Genomic DNA, 23,200 nt, shown 5'->3' on the forward strand with positions numbered 1-23,200 from the left:
TGAAAAGGAAAGGTTTTTGTTGGTGTTTAATTTTATCTGCACTCCCAGTGGCTTGCCCAGTGAGTTACTGGACAGCTGGGATTTGAATTCTGGTGTGAGCCAGGCACCACACACTTCCCATGTACTGTCTCATCCAGTCCTCCTTACAGTTCACACACACGTGCCTGCATGTCCTCTCACCTGACTCCACCCACTCTTCACTCGGTGATTATTTAACGAATAACCAGCAGGTACCAGGTCCTCTGCATTCGGTGGTCTGATCAGACTCGAGAGGGCTGCCAGCGCACACGAAACAGTGCTGCTCTCACTCATGAACCACGACCAGGGACACCCGAGTCCCTGGCATCCTCGTTCTGCCAGGTCCTTGCTTTGTGACCACAAGTTATTTTGCCTTTCCAGGCTGTGAGTTCTGTAAGACGAGGGCAATTCTGGTAACACGGGGGTGGAATGAGCTGTAGCGATACAGGTAAAGCATGTTCATCCACTCTCATCTTCCACTGTCCCCACTTCTAGCAGCTTTGCCTTCTGCTACTACGAGATGGCAGACTGAGGTCCTAAAGTGTGGGGCAGGGAACTGAATTCCAGGGTGATGAGGGCAGGGCTCAGAAGACATGCACCATTGTGTTGACTAACCTCATTGAGGAGCAATGTCCGAGCTAAAGTGCACTCATTTTCACATGGAGAAAATGGGGTCCTGAGAGGAAAAGTACTTGCGCAGGGGTGTGCAGCAAGTCAGACACTGAGCCCAAGGCCCTTCTATTCAAACACACTGTAATACCAAAGCTCTCAAAACAGCTAACCTTGGAACAGACTCGTGTGTGTGGAGTGAAGTAGGGGCCCAATTTTATTCTATTGTAGAAGGGTAACACAACTAGCCCAGCACTTTATGGATGAGTTAGTAATTTCCCCACTGATCTGCAGCATCAGCTGTCATTGACCAGTCTTTGTACCTACACGGGTCTGTTTGTACCAGAGTGCCAAAACCACGCTGACTTAATTGCTACTGTTCTGAGTGTGTTGTGTCTGGTAGAGGCAGTCTCCCACCTGTGTTGTATCATCGATTTCAGAATAAAGTTCTGTTTAAAAAGAAAATTGAGATTTTTTGACAAGAATATGTAAATGCATTTGTTGAAAATTATCTTTATAATATTGTCTTCCTACCCATTACTAATAGTATAGGTTTCCATTTATTTAGGCTTTAACACCTTTCAGTAAAGTTTAATAATTTTCTGTTGAGGACAGGAACCTCTTCCATAGACTTAAATCTCTATTTTTTATTGATATTTATTTTTTAAAGTGTATTTTTTTTTAGGAAGGGAGAAAGAGGAGAGAAACATCGATCAGTTGTCTCTGGCACACCCCTGTCCAGGAAGTGGCCCGAAACCCAGGCATGTGCCTAGATGGGGAATTGAGCCAGTGACCTTTTGCTTTTCAGGACAATGCCCAGCCCACTGAGCCACACTGATCAGGATTTTTTTTTTGCTATTTTAAACGGCACTTTTTTGAATTATATTTTGCATGTTGCCAGTGTATTGAAATGTATTTGATTTCTGTATATTGATCTTAAATCCAGAACGTGTTCATGCTTTTGGGTTTTTTTAAACAGAAAATACTAATCTGAAAAATGAGTTGTTTCTTCCTTTTCAGTCCTTTACCCTTTTTATTCTCACCCCACTGCGGGGTACCCGCAAGCATGATGCACAACTGTGACTGAGGGCACCCTTGTCTCGGGGGGGTTAACACCTCACCTGTTCTAGGTTTTCTGTAGATGCCCTTTGAGGTGAGGGTAGTTCCTTTCTGTTTCTACTTTGCAAAGGGTTTCTGTGGTTCTGTTTTTTAATGGCTGCTGCATTTTACTAAATACTTCTGCATTTATTGACATAATCTACTTTATGTTTTCCTTTTAATTAATGGTTTTTTGGTTCCTTTATCTCCTGAAAGATGAGAAGGTAATTTAAAATATAAACAAAACCTCGAGATCCTTTTAGTATGTCTTTATGAGCTTAACATGTACCAGCTGGTACAGAAACCCAGCCAGTTGCTTCCATTTGTTTGCTTTCAGGCAGGGAAGGGGACTCGACCCAGGGGGCAGGGGGCTGGAAGGCCTGCTGGCTGAGGAAGGGCTGATGTCCAAGACAGAGAAGAGCAGGCCCACAGGGAACCAGGAACACGAAACCTAGAGGAAACGAGATGTAGCTGCCAGACCGGAGAGGGGAGAAGGTAGGCGCCCCTTCACCACTTTTAGACATAGCCACCTTTACCTGAAATTGGAGGATCCCCTTCCTAGTGTCCCACAACCATCCTGGGAGTGGGCCATTCAGAAAATGAAACACTAATTTTGCTTCCAAAGAATTCCAGGTTCCTGAAGAACACTGGAGAAATAAGGTCTCTTATAATAGGTTTTCCAAATGGTGGATTCACTAGTGGGAAGGCATGCACATGCCCTCACGGCCTTACTGTGCATTAAACCACTCTGTCCACTGTGTGGGGGTCTTCAGACCCAGGGAACCAGGCCTATGACTGCCATCCCCACTCCTCCACAGAGCTGTCTGGGGCCAGCACACAGAAGTGTGACCACAAAGGCAACAAACAAGGACCAGGAGCTACCGGGGGCATGGAGGCCGACAGCACAGAACTTTCACACTGACTTCCGCCTCAGAAGGAGACCAGTCGCAGCAAGTGAATGAAGATCTAATGACTACCCAGCTGGAATTTATAGAGCAATTCATGCCTGGCCTAGACTGCTGACCCCTGCAGTCCCTTCTGGCCCTGGAATATGAAGTGACACCAGCTAACAGAGATGCCTACATTTTCTTAAGAGCCAAGGTAATCGATGCAGTGTTTCGGCTCAGGACTGCGGGGTTCATGGCATCCTTCCACAGGCTCGACTGCACTTCGCACCACTGGCCTCAGCACCTGTGGTTCTGCGGATCGACCTGCCCATTCCCCACGAGCTGGAGAGCCCTCAGCTGTGTGCTCTTCATAATTTGCAAATTGGATCAGGTGCAAGAGTCCGCATTGTGGAAGGTGTCAGGAGCAGTAAAAGACCTCCAACGTGAATTCTTATTTGTGGAGGGAGTGGCTGCTCCCTGACACCACCTTCATGCATGAGTACAGCACAAACGGGCTTTATTGGTGGGGCTTGGGACGCTGTGACACAGCCCAACATGCAGACGGTGAGGGCTTGGACAGCTGCCAGGAGACAAGGGATGAAGGTACCAGCCTCAGTGGGCTCTGTTGCGTGGGGCACATCGTCCCTTCTCAGTTCTTAGAGGCAAGTGTGAAGGTGAAGGGGTCAGCACTTCACAAACTGGTGGGCGACCTCATAAATTCCCACAGACTCCTGAGCCTTTTCATCATAGTCAGTCCAGTCCTGCAGGGGGAAAAAGTGGCAGTGTTAGCCTCCCAGGGCGGCCAGGACAGTGGATGGAGAACTGGGTCTTACCAGGCCCAGTCCGGGCTCTGACTCGGACATTCAGGAACACGCATGACCGAGAACACAGCCACACTACTCAGGCCTGAATTCCGGCTCTTCTAGCTTTGTGATTTGAGAAAATCACCCACCCATTCTGGTCCTCAATGCTGTTCTTTTTTTTTTAAGGGACAACAAAAGACTTGTTGAAAGAATCAAATGAGTTAACACATGTAAAAGTATCTAGCATAGTGCCTGGTACACGTAAGAGCTCAACAGATTCCCATTATTGCTGTTGTTACGTGCTATGCCAATCCAATGAAGTTTGTGTCTCCTTTTGAGGCCTGAACACAAGGTTCCTTATCTGCAAAGCAGTACCATGTCCAGTAATACAGTCAATTCTCATTATTTGTGCCAGTTATGTTCTACAAAGTCACCATAAACACTGAATTAGTGAATAATCAGCCAATGTTCCCAGGAAAAACACAGGGTTAGGTTCCCGGGAGCATCTGATCACATGTTCTTCAACCAATCAATACATAACCTTGTTTCATGTATGATTCTATTTAAAAACACCTTTTTAATATGTTGTTGAGTTCATCAAAACTGAACTCACAGCCAACAGTACTGTAACTCATGCCTGAACAAAGCTCATCTAATGTATATTTTCTCCAGCAAGCACATCCCAGCATTCTTGTGTGTAGAACACTAGAGAGAACTCGGCATTACACAGGGGGCCACCTTAAACACCAAAACCATGAACGAAATGCACAGAGATGCGCCTTGTTCACCAAGAAAGGCAGTTTCCACCAGGTGTTCTACAGCACCCTGCAAGGCCCCAGAGTTCCGTACCTTCTCCTGCAGATTAATGTCACCGAAGACTGTCCCCGATTCCACACCCTCAGCAGCAAACCCAGCCTGCAAGGACAGGAAGGCAGCAGTTAGTCTGCAGGAAAGGAGGCATTGGCCTGGCATGTGAGCATGGCCAGGGACTTGGCTTTTTCGCAACACCTTTGGGAAGGGAGGACAGAAGTGCAGTGTTGGCAGCCATTCTGGAACAACTCCTGAGTTCCCGGGGCCTGGCAGCTGCCCTGGGACTAGAATAGTTCCTCCAATTAGAGCCCTGGACCAGAAGGCAGGAGATGAGGGTAAACCCTTCCACTTCCCCCAATTGTCTGAAAGACAGTCTAAGCTACCGCGTCTCTAGATGCTCCAGGTGGGCCTGGAGCACTTAGCTGCAGCCTTTTGCTGATTACCTGTCATCTGGGCATGCCACTTCCTTCTCTGGACCTTAGTTTTCTTATTTATGAAATGGGAATGACAATACTCTCTTCTGCCCACCTCACAGACTTGCTGTGAGGTGAAATGCTGCCCCGATAAAGTGGGATGAGCAGTGGCTGGGGGTTACCTAGACCTGGGCTCAAATTAGAGCTCCACTGCTTACTAACTGTGCCACCCTGGGCAAGCTGCAAAATCTTTGAAGTATGAATAACTTTATAGGGTCACTGTAAGGGTTAAATAACATATAAGTGACTGGCACGATGCCCCATATATAATAGGCATGTAATAAACAATGATTATTACTACTCTTAGAAAGGAGAATTCCTAGTCCATGTCCTCTGCAGGAAGCAAAGTTATGCCGGCACTTCTAGATGCTCTCCCCACAGATACATGTTCCCCGGGAAGACACGCATACCTGGGGCTGGAAGTCAACTGGTTCAAGGCCCCGGCACTCAAACTCTACTATCGTCTTGAACTTCTCATTGTCTTCAGCCTGGAAAGGAAGTATGTTGAGGAGGCAGGCCCAACTGGGCCCTGGGGATAACCCCACTGCCCCTACCCTTTCTGCCAAGCAGGTTCATACTGCTCCTGTGAGCCTAGAATGGGACTTGAGACCAACTCATCTCATTCTGGAAGAAGCTGCCTTAGCCACCTGCTCCCCGTGAGACCTCCGGCATGGATGCTACAGAACAAAGTGTGTGGAGTCTGGGGTCAGCCTCCCTAGACGTGAGTCAAGTTGTGCCCTTCTTCCCCTCTGGGCCTGAGACTACCAAACAGAGCCGAGGAAACCACTACAGGTTTACTGTGAGAACTTGAATCATGGGTCAGGTGCCCAGCGGAGTACCCACACTATGCTCAGTAAATGGCAGATAAAATTACCAGCATCACAAATATGAACATGAATGTTAAGCTACAGACTCTCCGGATCATTCAAATGGCCCCAGTACACTTAGCTGCAGCCTTCGCTAACCATCTGCTACACTGTGAAGGCAGTGGGCTGATATAAAGACTTTGAAATGAGATTTGCTAACAGAGGGGGGCACCTATGGGCAGGGTGGGATAGCTAGGAAATTCCTGCCTGCCCGACCGCCCACACCATGCCCACACATTCACTGCCATTCACTGTAAAATCATTTGCTGCACACCAGCCACGTGCCTGGCACTTCTCTGTTGGCCCTGGTTTGTTTCTCGTTTGCTAGTCTGTCTCTTCCACTAGATTATGATTTACTTGAGGGCAAGTCCTCATTTGATTTCTTTTTGACATAAGGATACAACTGACAATTTGGCATAAATCCAACAAATGAGGAATGGATAAATATAAATTAAATGCCCGTCTTTAAAAACAGACCCAAAGCGCACACACCCTCCCTCACCTTTGGACTCATTTGTTGTATAGTAACCTAATAACACGGACGATATCAAGGATGGGACGTACCATGCAAAGGGCTGTCCCACCCATGGTTTCAGAGGAGGCTCACTAGGCCCTCTAAGATGCTGATAAAGTAAGTGCTGCCAGTGATGGAAACTGAGTGGCCAGGTTGGGTCAGAGGTCCCCTGAGCTCCCACAGACCAGCACTTGTAACTGTAGCTCCCAGCTGGATTTAATCCCACCATGCCTGCCACTACAGCAAGTGACTTACATTATAAGATCTGATGGAGCTGCTCAAAATCTCTGAAACAAAAAACAGGACAAAGCTGACTTGAGTCCATACCCTGGCCCTACCCCAGGTCCCCAGATGTGGCTCTTGGAAAAAGTCTGCTGCAGAAGCTTGGGTACCTCGGGTAACACGTGCCTGCTTTTGGTTTGGTGTCAGGAAGCTAGGGGATAGCCTGGCAGAACTCAGCATTCATGGCCTGACCTACCAATGGAGTTTTCCCTTGAGCACAGCTTGCACTTCTGGACCATGGAAGCGCTGCCACGGCCTCCCTTCAGTGCCACACTGTCCTAGCAAGGAGTAAACAGAACCTCCAGTCATGTATCAGACGTAGGGTCCTGAAGAGATGCAGTCCCACGAATTACTATCCAATTGAAGAGACCAGGACCCAGAGAGGGTGAGCTACTTGCTAGGACAAGAATCCTGTGGTGGCTTCTTGAGACCAAGGGCTTCCCCTTGATTTTGAACTCTGCCTCATATCCCAAAGCAGCCTGTTGTTCCCACTGTTGAACACACTAATGCTTGCCCTCCCAAACCACAAAAAGCAAGGTCCAAAGGCCAGAGAGGTTATGGTCACAGATTCCCCAAGTCCCTGCCTAGAGATGTGTGTGCAGGGGGTAGGTACAGTGAAGTGGGGGAGCAGTTACCATCAGCCGAATGTATTGCCACTTCTCTGAAATCTCACCACAGTTGCCACATTTCATCTTGGGGGAGAAAAAAGTATTAGTAAAGTAGTGAGTTCAGTTGGGCAGACACTGAGGGAAAGGTAAGAAGGCAGGCTCATAACCTACCTTCCTGTCAGCAATCTCACCTCATCCTCATAACCAGCCCCATTAAGGACATAACCAGACTTACCTTTGGGCGAGGAATAGGCCAAGGTGCCTCTCCTGCGGTGTCCCCAACCTCCTCTGAGAAGTGCCCAGTCTAGCTGGGAATTCAAGGCTCATGTGGAACAGAAATGGTCTCAAGAGGCCCCCCCCCGCCCACTAGGTTAGGAGCTTCCTCTGTGTTCCTACAGGCCCTCCCTGTAGGTCCCTCTAAGGGACCTACTATTTTTCTCTATTTCTCTTGCTTCTTCCCTAGACTCTATCCTTTTCGAAACCGAAGAACATCAATTCCCCAAGTAAGCCCTGCACCTGGGCTTCAAAATATAGGGAATTCAAGGTGGTTGGAGGCTTTCTGAAAGAGAAAAGGCTTTTTCCAGGTACTGAAGGATACTTGTGATTTAGACTAGAATGAAACAGAGCAGAAGCTCTGGGATTTGGGAGTGCAAAAGGCCTCAAACTGCTAGGGAAAGAGGGGGGCCTCTGTAGACCATGCCACTGCGGTAGCCCCAGATTTACCAGTATGGGGTGGGAGGTAAGGGTGGAGCCATGCACAGAATCAAACGATCTCACAGTAAAACCAATCAACAAATGAAGCAGGTGAATTAGTCTCCTTGCTGAATAACCACAATATACCTTCAAGTAGTCTTTCATTTAGCACTTCTTTACATACCATAAAATATTTAACGGTGACAAAAATTGCAAAAGGAATTCCAAGACTTTGTCAATTAAAGAACCAATAAACTTTAAAAAGCAAACGTAAGATTCTACCCATTTTTTTAAAAAGGGACATTTAATGGTTAAATACTTCTAATCTAGTGGGACAGAAAGCCCCTGTTCAACATCGATCCTGTCCTGGGGCCCGATCCCTGGCGTCCACTCCTGGGACCTCGAAAAGCCCACAGCCTCTTGGGGTTTCACCCTCTCCACGTCAGGGGGGCCCCGCCCCTGCAACCTCACCTTCAGGTACCACCGGAAGTCCTCCCCCACAGGCCGGAGATTAGTGACGTTTTCCAGCGTGGCTTTGAGCTGCAGCGCGATTTTCTAAGAGGGAGGGCAACAGCAACTGCATTAAACGCGCCTGCGTAGCCCCACGCCTAACTTCCCCCCAGCCCCGCCCATCCCAGCACGAGTGATGCCTTTCTCCTTTCAGTGCGAACCCACTCCCCGCATTATCTCCGGGCGTGAGCGCCCACGTCCCAGTCCTGCCCCACTGTCCTAGCAGCGGTTCAGCTCTGTCTCACCCCCATACTGGCCTGGCTCAGTCCGGCACTGCCTGCGGTAGCTACTTTCCGGCCTGTCGTAAAGGAAGAAGGGAGAGCACCGCCTGCTCACCCTGGGGCAGGCTGCGGCGTGCGTCGGGAGGCCGGGCGTGGGGGCGGGTCTGTGCCCGCAGGTTTTCCCGGAGGAGGCTGGGTCTTTTTTTTTCTTGGCGGTATGTGGAGGAAACAGTTGTCTGAGTTCGCAGTAAACCAGCCTCCCGTAATGAGTAATTCGAGATGTTTACTGAGCTCAGGTCTCGTACCAGCACTAAGCCAGTCTAGGGGTACCGCAGCACACTTCATCCCGCCCCGCAGCTCTCTTTCCTGGCTCTTCACCGCCCTGCCTGCCCTTACCCAACGGCCTGCCGAGGATTCTTAGAACACGTCGCTTCTCTAACCAGGGCCAGCTTCATAAATTTGGGGGGATGGGGTCTTTTTCTTGAAACTGCTCCTTCCTCTTTCCCCCCTCAGGACCTTTCAGGGGGTTGCCCCGTGCACTCATCCTTATTGTAGTCCCCAAGACTGGACACTCCTATCATCTAGCTCTTGTCTGGGTTCCCATTTTGTTTATCCTTGTACATTTACTGGACTTTTTTTTACCTGCCCTTTTGTCCAAGGCACATCTGAGACCTTACAAGGAACAGCTCATCTGAGACTCATAGCCTTCTGAGCTCCTTACTCTCATTTCTTTAAAATTTGGAATGACTTTTTGATACCTACTTTACCACCGACTTGCCTCGTTGCCCCAAGTACCCTTCTTTAGTCGGAGGTCCCAGATGGGCACCTAACCTGCTGCCCTGGTGTCCTTGAAGAAGGCAGAGGTGTATGTGCTGGGAGCAGTGGGAGCACTGACCTAGGAGTCAGAAGACCTCGGATCTTGTCCGAAGTTGGCCTGTCTTGAGGGATGGAGCTTTGCCCAATGACTTCCCCTCAGCCAAATGACTTACTCAGGCCCGGCTCCGTTCAGTGCCAACAATCTGTTCAACCAGCAATTTGCCTCATTGAGGAATTTAGCAAGAAAAAGTTCCTACAGGTCTACTTGCATAACAAATTCCCACACTATCTGTACCCACTAGGTCTCAGATCTTAATGGCTGTTGGTATTGATCTTAAACTGTATTGGAAAACTTTACTGAGACTAGGCATTTTATCCCTCTTATTTTTCCACATACTAAAATAGCTGTATCTATAAAAGAGGATTTTTCAAACCCAACCTCAACTATATCTCAATAAAGCTGAACAGAGAAAAAAAGGCTTAATACCATTTTACATCTAAAAAATAACTATTTCACTAATAACAAATACCTAGTGTTCAAATTTCCATAATGTCAATTTTAAATTTTTGAATCATGACCCAAATGGGATCCAAATATTACATGTCTCTTAAATCTCCTTTAAACTACAGGTTCCTGTCCCATCTCTACTTTATGTTTGCAATTTATCTATTGAAGAAACCAGATCCCTTGCCCTCGAGTTTTCTCTGGATATTGTTGTTTGGACTCCCACTGTACTTTTTAAAGTTTCTCTATTTTATTTTCTGTGAATTAGTAGTTGTATCTACAGAGTTGATTCAATCAGATTCTGGGGCAGTGCTTCACATTGGATGTTAATAGTTTCAAAAAGTAATTGAGAAGAATTCACACATTCAGATCTTTAAAAATGATAAAATTGCTTTTTGTTACATATTTATTAGAGATATCATTTATAGTTTATAAAAAAATATTGGCTTCATATACACAAAAATGTCCTGACAATGGTAATGAAAAAACACCTCCGCCCACCCCCTCAGGTCCACACCAGCATTGAACCTAGATTGGTTTAATCTTGAAGTGTAATCCAATAAGACTGAAGACCAAACACTTCAGGTCCTGGACAAGATAATAAAATACTCGTAAGCCTTCTGGGTCCCTAAAATGCAAAGGAAAAAAAAAAATACTTGAAAAGCTGAGAAAAACTGGCAAGACAATACCATTTAATAACCCAGATTATGTACCAAGGTATTATCATAAAGGTATTTACAGAATTAAAGCTTTGAGAACAAAATGTCCAAAAAGGAGGAAATGGCTATATGCTATATATTAAAATGGGATATTATGAGGTCATTTAAAATATTAACTTTTTTAAAATGGAAAAATGCTTATATTAAGTGAAAAAAGTTCATTGAAATCACATATTGTTGATCTAAATGGTATTTTTTTGTGTGATTTTAAGGAACTCTATACCCTGCCCTGGCTGGTGTGGCTCAGTGGATTGAGCACCGGCCTGCAAGCCAAAAAGTTGCCAGTTCAATTCCTAGTCAGGGCACATGTCTGGGCTGTGGGCCAGGTCCCCGGTTGGTGACATACAAGAGGCACCCGATCAATGCTTTTCTCACACATCAATGTTTCCCTCCCTCTGTCTTCCTCCCTTCCACACATTCTAAAAATACCAAAATCTTTTTAAAAAGTCTTTAATATGCTTTTATGAATTATTTACCTTCAAGAAGAGATTTTGTTCACCATAGGATACTTTTTATTGCTTAGAAACGCTTATTAATATCCCCTATATCTACTATTTACCAGAATGTAGTTTGGAAAATACTTTTATTGGTTATCTCAAGTTCACAGTCACTATGGGTTGTCTGATTTCCCAAAGATCTTTGCAGTGCCTTCCTTACTCTGCTCAGGCTGCCACAACAAAATACCAAAGACTGGCTGGGTTGAACATCAGAAATTTATTTTCTCACAATTCTGGAGCCTGGAAGTTAGAGATCAGGGTGCCAGAATGGGTGGGTTCTGGCGAGGGCCCGCTTCCTGGCTCGTAGACAGCTACCAACTCGCTGCGTGCTTGCATGGCCTTCCTCAGTGCATGCACTCAGAAGGTGTGCGAGGGAAAGAGCAGGGAAAAGAGGGAAGAGCAAGGAAGAGCAAGGGCCAGGGCAGGGAGGTGGGAGTGGTAGTGGTACTTGGAAAAATTTTTTTTTAAAGAAGTGGTCCTAACCAGGACCAAGAGGCTGAATAAGCAGCTAAGAGCAAAGAGACTGTCCAAAGGAAGACGATTATGTCCACCATGTACAAAAAGTGAGCTACATCGAATCTCATACCCTCAAAATCCAAGAGCCAGAGAGGCTGTCAAATTCTGAGGACTCTACAGCAGATTCATGTTTCAACTTTATAATTTGCCCAACTGACAACCTGAAATTTTAAATTTGCATTTCAAATAACTTCAAATTTCACCAAGTCAGACTTAAAGATGTGCCAGTCTGAATGACTGTGACTCTACAGTATTATCTCAACCACTTGTATTGACATATTTCATGTTCCTCTTGTGGACAGACTGTTACTCTCTCTGACTGCTCCTATGGCATTACTCTATGTGTCCCTGAGAAGCTCTTATTAGTAATAATTACGTAAAACACCAAAAGCACTAGGAGCAAGCCCTTGAAATAACCGAGTCACTCTGCAGTGAGAGGGACAAAGCAGACCCCTTCCGCCTTGTGTGTGTGTGAGGTCTTAACATTAATGGCCCCAGTCTGGTTAAGGGTTTTCTATCAGCCTGGTGCCAAACAGACACATCTGGATGTAAGGATTATGTACACTTACTTGGATTGATTGACATCAATAAGGGAACCAATTTTTGATGTTGTGAAAGAAATGTGTTCATCTCCAATGACAATTTCAAGCTCCTAGAAACATTAAAAAAAACAATGAACATTAAAAAAAAAAACAAACTAAGTCAAGAAAAACTAGATTTTTCATTAATCACATAGGAGGGTTCATCATCTGCCAAGTCACCCAGACTCTACTACACGAAAGCAAGACAAATTCACTCTGAGCACTCAACTGCACTAGGTACTAGAAACAGAGAGATAAATTAAATACCGGCTTAGCCCTTGAGTAGCTCATACTTTTAAAGGAAGTTGTGTCCATAGGGCTCTATCATCTGGGATTTGGAAGAAATTACATAATTGTTTTGAATATGAGTTTTCGTTGCTAACAGTGTGAAATAAAATGTATAAATCTATGTTTTACAAATACCAAAATCTGCCCTGGCTGGTAGGGCTCAGCAGATTGAGTGCGGACCTGTGAACCAAAGAGTCTTGGGTTTGAGTCCCAGTCAGGGCACATGTCTGGGTTGTGGGCCAGGTCCCCAGTAGGGAATTATGAGAAAGGCAACCATACAGTGATGTTTCTCTTCCTCTCTCTTTTCCCCCCTCTCTAAAAATAAATTAACAAAATCCTTAAAATTCTTTTTTAAAAAAAAGAATCTAATCTTTCTGGGCAACATGAGATAATTCTGGATGATGATAAATGCTATCAAGACACTAAAACAGATTTTTTTCTTTTTAATGAGGGGGTGGGTGTTTTAGATTTGATGGACAGACATCACCAAAGATGTGACATATTAAACCCTCAATAGTAATGGCAGTTCTTGACAGAATATTCCAGGCAGTGTGTAATAAATACAAAGGTCCTAAACTAAGAACAACATGTTGTATCTGAAGGACAGAAAAAAGGCCAGTGAAGTTTGAACAGAGTTTCTGAGAATGGTAAAAGTTAAGGTGGGAGTTTGAATTTTATTTTAAATGTAGTTAAGAAGCTACTAGAGTTTAAAATCAGTGGAATACTGTAAATCCTCACTTAACATTGTTATAGGTTCTGCGACTTTAAGCAAAACAATGTGGCATAACAAAACCAACTTTATCACAGGCTAATTGGTAAAAACAAGTGAAGTTTCTGTGGCATCTCATCAACATTATAAGGAAGCCACATTGAATGAAATGATGTTATTAGAGGACCTGCTATGCAGAAACAAATCTATATTTTAAGAGATTACCCAGGCTTCATGATGGAAAAATGGGCCGTCTGTGACAAGATAAACAAGGAAATTAATTAGAATCTAGATTGGGGAAAAAAGTGAGGTTAAGAGAAATGATCTCTCATATACTTAGTTGCCTGCATGATTTTCCTTCCATCAGACTGTTGCAGTAACTATGTTCTGTTTATCTTTGTGTCCTCACAGTGCTCTGTCTACAGCAGTTACTCATTAGGTAAGGTGGGCTGCAAAAACTCTAACAAGGGGAGAGGGGTGTCACGAGAAATTCAAGACTGGGCTCCAGGTAGTCAGCAGCACTTCTTGCTCTCCGTTCCTTCCTGTGGGATTATTACTTCTTTAGACGAAGGAGGCAATCTGCCTTGTGTAAGGCTGTGAAATGATGTGAGCATGCGCACGCACGAGTGGGTTCAATGTCAAATGCAGAGCAGTCAACTTATCCTAGCTGTGAGACTTCCACACTGTGGCTGGTGGCGAAAACACTCACCTGCCGGCCCACTCGGTCAGGAGGAGGCCACAAAGCGTCATCCTCTTTGGTAATTTCACTGTCATCAATTATTCTCTTCAGTTCCTCCATCACACTTTTATGTACATAAGCCTAAACACAAGTTAAAAAATAGAAATTTAAATTGTATTCCTAAGCAGTGTTTTGCCTCGGACAGTGATTAAAGATAAAAAAGACTGTTCCTAAAAACTTATTTTGGACACCTGTGCAAACGGCACTTCACACGGAAGGGTCAGAGATGCCCGATGACTACACCTCAGTCCCCCTACAGCTGTTTCTGCTTCTCGGCACATACTGTTCACACGGACCCTCTCCCTGCCTACACACCAATTCACACCTAAACCCTAAACAAAAGACCTGTGAGCAACCCTGGTTATTCTTAACCAGATGACATGCTTCTGAAGGGCAGAGACATGCGTTTTAAATGCACTTTGCATATTAGTTTACTTTAAAAAATATGGTGTGTGTGTTTGTGTGTGTATGGTATATGAGAGTGCTGACATGTGTTGGTAAGCATAAAATTGATTGCTAATTAAATATAATAGTATGAAAATATATTGACTGTTAAGAAGATATTTTCAAATGTTGACAAAGTAGTTAAAAGTGTAGTTTCTGATGAGGATTTAATGATGTGGTAGAAATCATACCAAGGTGGAACACATGAACTTGAGAGAGGCAGGCACAGGTTTGAATTCCTACACTATCTCTTACTAGCAGGGGTGACTTTGAACAAGTCCCAGAATTAATATCTGAGCCATCACAGTCTTAACTGTAAAGGGCATCTAATACCACCCATCACACAGGCTTATAATCAGGGTTTAAATAACATCATGTATGTAAAATATATAGTGCCATGCCAGGCTACCTAATATGCATTCAATAACGTTAACTGTTTTCCCATTCAAATGCAAATTAAAGAGCTCTATTGAGCGCTATGTACTGTGGAACACATCAAACACTTGGAGTGGGGGGTAGTAGCTCTTATTATTTATTTGTTTTGGCAGATGAAGAAAATGAATTTATCAAGTTCATCCATGAATTTGCCCAAGGTCACATGGTTGATCAGCAGCAGATTCAGGGTTCAAATCAAGATTTGTAAGACTTCAAATGCTTACTAATAACTGATTCCTTGTTGTGAAAGAAAATATAAACTAAAAGATTTGAGAAAAACTTGAGAAGCTTTCTAAAGACATGCGTACCCTTTCCTATTCTTCATCTTTCAGTGCTACTCCGGGAAAGAACAAACAAGACAACAGGCTAAATAAACCGTGGTGAACAGAAGGTTCATTACCTCTTTTCTGATCATGACATCATTTTTATAATTGCTGTTGTTGGCATATCGCAACTTCCCTGTGAGGGGCAAAAAACAAATTCACTATAATAAAAACATATGAATAAACCATCATTAGCCTACTAAGACCATCAGTTGTTGCTTAAAATGTATCTGAACTTTCCCTTCAAAGTGTCTAATGTATTTAATATTTACACCTTTAGTGTCTTAACAATACAATTTCTTTAGTTCTTCACTTTAGGCTATTAAATAGCCCCATAGCCAAAAATACAGCTGATGCTACATTACAGTTTTTGCAAAAAGTAGCTCAGGTGTAATAAAAAAACACAGGCAGGTTTTTTTGTGACTCTGGAAAATCGTATCTCTGCAGGTTAATGTCTTCAGCTGAAAAAAAAGATAGTAAATGGTAACTTACCTGCACACAGAGCCTCCTGAGTCTCAAATGAATTGTAAAAGCCTTTTGAAAACTCTAAAATGCTTTTTACATATATTATCATGTGACTATGCAACATTCGGATCTATCCCTGTGATGGAAAAGTAATGGTTTTATAACCACTTTTGTAGCACATTTGGTATACAAGGCCCTTTGCACAAATGTGCATTCAACAGGCTAATCTGGGTATATGATGGGCACAGAGGAGAAGATAAAAGAGCCAAATTAATTGATGCCTCACTGCACCTCTGCCTCAAGTCTCTTCTTCCCTTTCAGTTTATTCTCCATCCAGTGGGCAACATGATAAAGGAACAGATGGATCTGATTAGGATACTCTGATACTTTGATACTGACAATGGCTTCCCACTGCCTTCTTGATAAAATGCAAATTCAACACAGCACACTGCTAAGCTGAGCCCTTGCCTGCCTTGCCAGGCTCACTCCTGTTCACATCCCTCTCTCACATATTGGTTTACACTACTTGATTTCTGCCTGAAACATCCCAGGTGCTTCTTGATTTTCAGCCTCTTTTCCATTAATGCTGTTCAAAATGCCTTCTGAAATATCATCTGCCTTTATCCCTATAGTTACTAAACACATCCCCCTTCCCTCATTTCATGTGGGAAGCCTCCTCTGAACCCTCAAGCTAGATTAGGTGTGTTCTTTCTGCTCCCAGAATCCCTTTTCAACTCCTTTTGTTTCTTTTCTACCACAGTACCTAATATACTATCTTGTCACTGTTTACAAATCTATTTCCTTTACAGATGTGGCTTCTCAGATTCATCTTCGTGCCCCCATTTAGTGGGCGTTTTCTGTCATCTTTGATTTCCTTTTCCTTCACCACTGTGCTCCCTTCCTAAATCCTGTAACTGACAAAGTCATACTGGTTCTCCTAAACCCTTCTTGCCACTTTTACAATCACACTAGTCCCAACCAACATCCCTTTTGTCTGGACAATTGTTAACTGTCTCCTAACAAGTAGCCCTGTCTCCATTTTTGCTCATTCTGTACCCAATAATTGGAATATTTTTTGCCAGAACAGATCACATCTTTTGTCTGTTTAAAACTTTTCAATTGCTTCCTGCTGCACTCAGAATAAAAATCTAACTGCTTACCATGGCCTATAAAGCCCTACATGTTGTGACCACTGCCTACTTATCCCACATTATCTCCTACTATTCTCCCCAGAGCTCACTACTATTCAGCCACATTGGCCACCTGAAATACGCCTAGCTCATCCTTGACCTACGGCCCTGACATTTATTACTCCCTCTGACTAAAATTCTCTTTTTTAGCTTCCTAAGGTTGGCTCCTTCTTGCCAATCCAGATTCAGTTCAAATACCCCCCTTCAGAGAGCTCTCCAATCGCCACCCTATTTAAAGCCAACGCGCCAGTAATTATTCCATCATTTTGTTTTATTTTCTAACCACTCATCACTACCTGGGTTTTTAAAAAATTATTTCTCTCCAGGCCCTAAAACTCCTGCATCTCAGATTGTGGAACAGAGCTGGGTACAAAGTGGGCATTCAATGTTTGTTGAAGCACTTTGGCCAAAAATGTCACTAAGCAGAAGACCCTGCACCTGGACAAAAAGAACCAGTGGGGCGGACACAAGAGTTTTCCTTCCAGATCCGTTCCTCCCTCCACTAGATCCCTGCACATTCCAGACCGCAACCCCAGCCTCCCCGCGCCCGCCCCCAGGCCCAGTCCTCGCTCCCGGGGGGCGGGAGATTGTTCTCACCATCTGGTCGGAACTCAAATTCCAGGAATTCATGGCCGAACTTGCCCTTGTGACCCACGTAGTAACGCAAATAAAAGTCACTCTCCATGGCTCGCGAAGGGCCACCGAGACCGAACTTTAGTAGCAAACCGTAACGCCGCCGTACGCGCCTGAAAGTGACGTTCGATGGCGCGCGGAAGTGACGTAGAGCAACGCCGTCGCCCAGAGCGAAGGGAATTTCTTTGGACCCACTTCCGAAGCTGGGGACAAGGATTCCCCTCCCCTTTCGGCGGAAACGAGGTTCCTTTCAGTCGGGGGCGGGGTCAGTGCAGTCACGCCCCCTCAATCCGAGGCTGGGTAGTGGTTGAGGTTTACCAGCCTACTTTCTGCTAACCGCGAGGCCAGAATTCACCCAAGGCGAGCGTCCTGTAGACCTAGCTTTAAGACTTCGGGTTGAGCACTCCGATTTCTGTGACCCTCCAGGTTCAACCTCCATTTAAAGGACACCCCACTTGTGCGCATTGCCTCTGGACCTAGGTTGTCTCAACAGTATAAAATAAGGTTAAATGACCAGATCTCACAGGAGAACTGAGCTCTTGATTAGTGCATGTGTCAAAAGTTGGCTGCGACCTAAATTTGCTGGTTACGGATTAGTTCGAAAAAATCGTTCTCAGCGATGCTTTTCCTGAATCCGCAGTGGAGACTGCCATTTCCCTGGAATGAACTTCCCTGAATTTATCCCCTATTTTCTCAATTTCTACCTTTCATGTCTATCTTTTACTTTCTCCCTCACTGGTCTCTGCAGAGGTGACGTGAGTACAGTTAAGCTGAATATTTGATCTCCCACTCCCCAGCCATCTATGCACTACCTACCAGTGATTTCTCAGCCCTGGCTGCACAATGGGATCACTTCAGAGCGTCTAAAAAACACTGATGCCTGGGCCCCACCCTAAACCAATTAAATCAAAACTACCCTCACAGTGGACCTGGGCATCAGTGTTTGTTGTTGTTGTTTTGCAAAGCCCCCCAGATGAGTCAGGGTTGAGAACTACCCAAAAGGCTTTTGTCTCTTTAGGCCAAAGCGCTTGACCTCTGGAAGGCTTTCTGAGGCCATGGGAAAAAAATGTCTTCCTCCTTTAGGCAAGGAGGCAATCAAAGGTAATCAAAATCCTGATTATTAGAAGACTGCTTTGGATTATCTAAATTCCAGCCAGAGGGGTAATGGAATCGATTCTAGGAACAGTATTGAGATGGCATCGTTCTTGGGGCCTGGTGACTGTAACTGGATACTATTCTGGATTCAGACCCGTGGTCTCTGATTCTCACTCCCAATCTTGCCATTACTCCTTTTCTCCCTGAAAAAGCACTAGCAACAGAGTGTAGAGTGGGTGTGATGGGGAGAAAAATCACTGGTGATGTGTATTAAAAGAATCCTTTGTGTGACAATGATTACTGATCAGAAGTGAACTGAATGAACTTTTTGGACCTCAGGTTTCTCATCTTTAAAATGGGCATAATAATGTTACACATCTGACAGAACTGTTTTAAGGATAAGAAACAGCGTCTTGGAAGTTGGAAAACACTTTGTAACCTGTAAATTACAATAAAACCATAAGGCATTTTATTTTATGTTTAGAGAGGAGAAGGGAGGGAGAAAGAGAGGGAGAGAAACATCAATGTGTGGTTGCCTCTCACATGCCCCTTACTGGGGACCTGGCCTGCAACCCAGGCATGTGCCCTGACTGCGAATCGAACCAGTGACCCTTTGATATGTAGGCCAGCACTCAATCCACTGAGCTACACCAGCCAGGGTGCATTTTATTTTTCTAAAAAGTACTGGATGTAGGTGGTAACAAATGAATTGTGTAAAAAATCGAGAAGAGAACCACTAGGTATTAAGCACCTAATAAATGTCAGCTCCAAGGCTGAGCTCATTTGCAAGTGCGAGTTCTTTGAATCCTCACAACAGGTGGTGACTGAAGTTAAGTATATAGAGGCATTGGGTAATTAACACAAGGTCATTTTCCAAGAATGAAATTATAAAAATTATAATGTAACTGGTGAATTTGGGTATCTGCAGCTGCGGCAAATAGCAAAAGTGCTGAGAAAATTTAAAGCACGTCTGACTGCAAGTAGACCATAAAGTGATCCAGGTTTGGGAGTGTGCAACAGAGTGGTACAGATTAGGGGTGTCAAACTCATTTTTACTGGGGGCTACATCAGCCGCTTCAGTTGCCTTCAAAGAGCCAAATGTAATTTTAGGACTGTATAACTGTTACTCCTTAACTAGGGGCAAGCGACTCTACATTTGGTGAAAATGAGTTTGACACCCTTGCTGTAGATGAAAGAGCATGGTCTGTGTAGCTGATGTCCCTGAATTCAGAATAATACGCTGAGCAGCTACTGTGTGTCATGCGCTGGGACTACAACAGTGAACAAGACCTTTATAGAGTTTGCAGAGGAGGCAATGAAGGAGCACACGAGCAATTGAAATGTAGGGATAAAGGTTATAAGTAGGGGAAGCACACATACTATGGAAGTACATGGAGTGGCTCCTAATCCAGTCTGAGGGTTTAAGGGAAGTCTTCTAAAGAAATGTTCCCAAGAGAGGGTTCAGAACTGTGCGGCTGGAATCCAGAATGAAGTTGTAAATACAGTAATGAGGTTAGAGAAGTAGCAGCAGCTAAATCATGAAGGACTTTACAAGCCATATTAATTAGTTTGGGGTAAAACCCAAGGGAATTGGCCTTTAATGCAAGGGAAACTGTTGGGAACAGCCCTGCCTTGTTTCAGAAGGTGTAATTCCATGGTGGCTAAGGCTGAATAAAAAGACCTTGGGACCATAAGCCATTTAGGAGACAAAGCTTATCTTCCTTGTAGGGGCACCACCTCTGCCCCCTTTCACCTCACCGTGCTTGGCCCCGGTTAGCCAATGATAAGTAAAGATTCCTTAAAGGAGGGACGACCTAAGACAGGCATGGGCATGAAAGGGGCTCTCAGGGAAGGACTTGGGGAGCTATGGAGAAAGGGGGTGATGCACCATCGCCCCTCAGCTTCGACATAGCCTGAGTCCTCATTCTGTCTGCCAGAAGTCTCCTAATCTCCTGGCTGCCTTACTTCCCCTGCCTGACTTAAGCCTGAAACAATGCCTTAAGTCTGAAACAATGCTGGAGGTGGGTGCGGTCCTATTCTGCAAAGGGCGGGTTCCCTGGGGACCAGGCCTAAGAAAGAATGCATAAAACCCTATGAAACCTATTTTGTAAATACCCTCAATTTGAATGATAAGGGTCCAAGCATGAAGTGAGTTTGCTCCCCAAAGTTTTATGGCCCTTTAGCTATCTGACCCTGACTCAGAATAAGCCCTCAGAGTTCTTTGAATGTCATCTATTTGATCATTACTGCCTGACAATGACTGATGAGCTTTCCATATATGCTCTGTATTCCTATGCAAACTAAACTCAATAAAAGCCTGTCCAGGCAAGGGTTGGGCGGGCCCTCTCTTTCACTGAGCAAGTGGCCATGTCATTCCTTTTCCTCCACCGGATTTCTGTAGTCCGTGGGAATTTGTCTCGTTTCATCTATAATGCAGTGGACACTGTGGGCTGGTGTCCGAATCAGGAAACAGATGAAGGGGCTATAAGCAGTAAAGTAGAAAGGGGTGGTAGTGACATGACCTATTTGCATTCTAGAAAGATCACTCTGGCTGCAATGTTGTAAGTTGGATTGCAAAATGGAAAGATTAGAAGTATGAAATTTAAATAAGTAGTTATTAAGCTATAATGATGACAATCCAAGATGGCCATCACATACACCCCAGTAGTGGCTATGGAGATACAAAAGTGGATGAATTTGAGCTGGAGTACTGTAACTTAAAGGGTGGGCAAAGGAGATTAAGATGCGGCCAGAGAGTTAGGGGGGAAATGGGAGTATAGTGTCATGTAAACTGAAATAAGAGGACCCAAGAGAGGAGTGCCAACAATGTTAAATATTCCTTCCAAGCTCAAGGAAGATAGGACTAAAGTATTTACAAGATTATCGAGGAGGTCCTGGGTGACCTTGGTAAAAGCATCCTCAGTGGCATGGCAGTGAGAAGCAGGGCAGAAGTATTGGGATACAATAGGCCAAATTTGTTGTGGAAGCATAGAGTTACCTGACCCTAGGAGTTAGGTCTGGGCCTGGGAGAGCAGAGAATGCTTCCTGGAGGGCTCGAGGACCGAAAGGAGTTAGCCAGATGGAGAGGCAGAGGAGGGAAATCTCAGCAGAGGACACCCCCTGTTCACGAACACTCTGTGCACTGTCTGTATGCTGAGGGCACTAAACATGACTGTGTGCTTTGGGCAGTTCCTTCACTCATCTCCTCATCTATAAAACGGGAATTATAATATTGACAGTATTTATGTCACAGGGTTGTTGATGAAGATTAAGGTAATTTATGTAGAATTCTGGATACACATTAGGGACTCAATCAATTACTGTTCACTCTTCCCTCATTAAGGCATCACAATGAGACAATACTTTTAGATTTTTAAAAAATGAATTTAATCTTTCTCTAGAAACAGTGCACTGATTTGACAAATGCCCACATTTGATTTTTAATTCACCAAGATGATATCAGTACAGCTAGTGAGATGCAACACACCACCCTTTGCCCCTGGAGGACAAACCAGACTGCAAAGGGGACTGAGCACAGAAGCTAGCAGAACGTAGAATGACAAGACAGAAAGATTGGAAATGGTTAGTGTGACCCAACATTCTAAAATGCCTGTTACATCAAACATTAAATGTAGTAATTTGAGGGCGTGTGTGTGTGGGAGAGACAAACAGGGAAAATTCATCTGGGTACAATCTGATGGAGTTTGCAAACCAGAACTTTACCCCCAAATTAACAACAGCTTGTACAGAGCAAAGTGCTATTTTAAAACACATGGTTTGTACAGGTATTTGTTTTCTCTTGTAATTTTTGTAAAAAAGTATCAAAACCTTCATGTCTTTAAATATATATATACATATACAGGTGGCTCTTTTAAAATTACTTTTTATAGCACAAAGTGTTTGCAAATACAGAGGGTTTCTGCTGATTCTTGACTATGCACATGGTGCATAGCCTGAATGAATAGAGCTTCCTGATTTATTAGCTGAAAATCTGAAGCTGTAATTCCTCCACCTCTAAGTTCTCCATATCCTGAAAATCCCCCAAACCCTAAAAATATAGTGTGAGAAGACTCTGATACTTAATCTTCATGCATTGGTAGAACAATTCACTCTGGAACATTTAACTGCTAACCATTTCTATAGTGTGAAATGATGAATGCATGGCTGAAGTTAGGGAGCGAGGCGGGCGGGCTCACATCCTTGCGTCCCCTCCTTATTTCCACCAGCACCGACTGGTCAGTGCTTGGGGAACCTGACGAAGGCGCCATGTCTTCCAAATGTCCCGCTTTCTTTCTCACTGTTGAGAAAATCTCATAGGCTTCTGACAGCATGGGATGCTTCTGTGAAAATCTTACTACCTTATATTAGTTTTCATTGACATATCAAAAAACTTCAACTCAAATATATGAAAAGCAATTAACTGTTTCCCTTTGGCCACTGGAAAGCTCGAGGCTGAAGCCTGTCATGTCTGCAAGTGCTGGCCACACATCCTGATGGATTTCCTGTGCACTTAGTGCCTCATACACAATCAATGACCAAGAAATGTTTGCTTAATTGAAGCCGAAGTTAAACAGAAGTATTCTATAAAGTGCTTATATTGAACCTGTCTTTACATCCAGCCTCATTTCTTGCTAAGTCTCCCATGAGCTTTTTGCTCATTCTAGTGAATTACATGCAGTTCCTTCAAGTCCCCATGCTGTTTCATGCCTCTGTGTCTTAGTTTTTAAGACTTAGCTTAAGGTCACTTCTCCTGTGATGGCTTTCTTGACCCCATTCCTCATCTCCTTGGGTAGAAATGACCTCTTTGTACCATAACAGTACCCTGACAATAATTGATTCTTTCTGCTTCCATG

The 23,200-nt window shown here is 44.3% G+C and overlaps 2 protein-coding genes across 3 annotated transcripts; both read right to left on the minus strand.

Moving 5' to 3' along the window:
* Positions 1–2,692: 2,692 nt before the first annotated feature.
* Positions 2,693–8,497, minus strand: CZIB (CXXC motif containing zinc binding protein). Of its 2 annotated transcripts, XM_028512198.2 has the most exons (8): positions 8,417–8,497; positions 8,133–8,216; positions 6,996–7,052; positions 6,557–6,638; positions 6,334–6,365; positions 5,109–5,186; positions 4,265–4,330; positions 2,693–3,373 (listed from the first exon to the last, which is right to left on the minus strand). In XM_028512198.2, exons 1-8 carry the CDS (start codon positions 8,420–8,422, stop codon positions 3,296–3,298), a joined length of 483 nt encoding a protein of 160 aa, XP_028367999.1. In that variant the 5' UTR covers positions 8,423–8,497; the 3' UTR covers positions 2,693–3,295. The 2 variants fall into 2 exon arrangements, with proteins under 2 accessions (XP_028367999.1, XP_035881998.1); XM_036026105.1 differs by lacking the exons at positions 8,133–8,216; positions 8,417–8,497 and adding an exon at positions 7,204–8,090.
* Positions 8,498–10,088: 1,591 nt separating this feature from the next.
* On the minus strand, positions 10,089–17,392 carry MAGOH (mago homolog, exon junction complex subunit). The gene is made up of 5 exons (XM_028512810.2): positions 17,217–17,392; positions 15,042–15,100; positions 13,733–13,843; positions 12,015–12,097; positions 10,089–10,341 (listed from the first exon to the last, which is right to left on the minus strand). The coding sequence occupies exons 1-5, from the start codon at positions 17,302–17,304 to the stop codon at positions 10,242–10,244; spliced, it is 441 nt and encodes a 146-aa protein (XP_028368611.1). The 5' UTR covers positions 17,305–17,392; the 3' UTR covers positions 10,089–10,241.
* Positions 17,393–23,200: the final 5,808 nt, after the last annotated feature.

The sequence above is a fragment of the Phyllostomus discolor genome, chromosome 5, assembly GCF_004126475.2.
Source record: "Phyllostomus discolor isolate MPI-MPIP mPhyDis1 chromosome 5, mPhyDis1.pri.v3, whole genome shotgun sequence".
NCBI classification, from domain to species: Eukaryota; Metazoa; Chordata; class Mammalia; order Chiroptera; family Phyllostomidae; genus Phyllostomus; species Phyllostomus discolor.

Coding starts and splice junctions, on each gene's coding strand:
- CZIB (XM_028512198.2), bottom strand. Junction 6,366..6,556: donor CTCAAGGGAAAACTCCATTG/GTAGGTCAGGCC, acceptor TTTTTGTTTCAG/AGATTTTGAGCAGCTCCATC. Junction 5,187..6,333: donor GCTCCATCAGATCTTATAAT/GTAAGTCACTTG, acceptor CTTCCTTTCCAG/GCTGAAGACAATGAGAAGTT.
- MAGOH (XM_028512810.2), bottom strand. CDS start 17,304: ATGGAGAGTGACTTTTATTTGCGTTACTACGTGGGTCACAAGGGCAAG. Junction 13,844..15,041: donor ATGTCATGATCAGAAAAGAG/GTAATGAACCTT, acceptor ACTTGTGTTTAG/GCTTATGTACATAAAAGTGT. Junction 10,342..12,014: donor ATTGATGTCAATCAATCCAA/GTAAGTGTACAT, acceptor TTTGCATTTTAG/GGACCCAGAAGGCTTACGAG.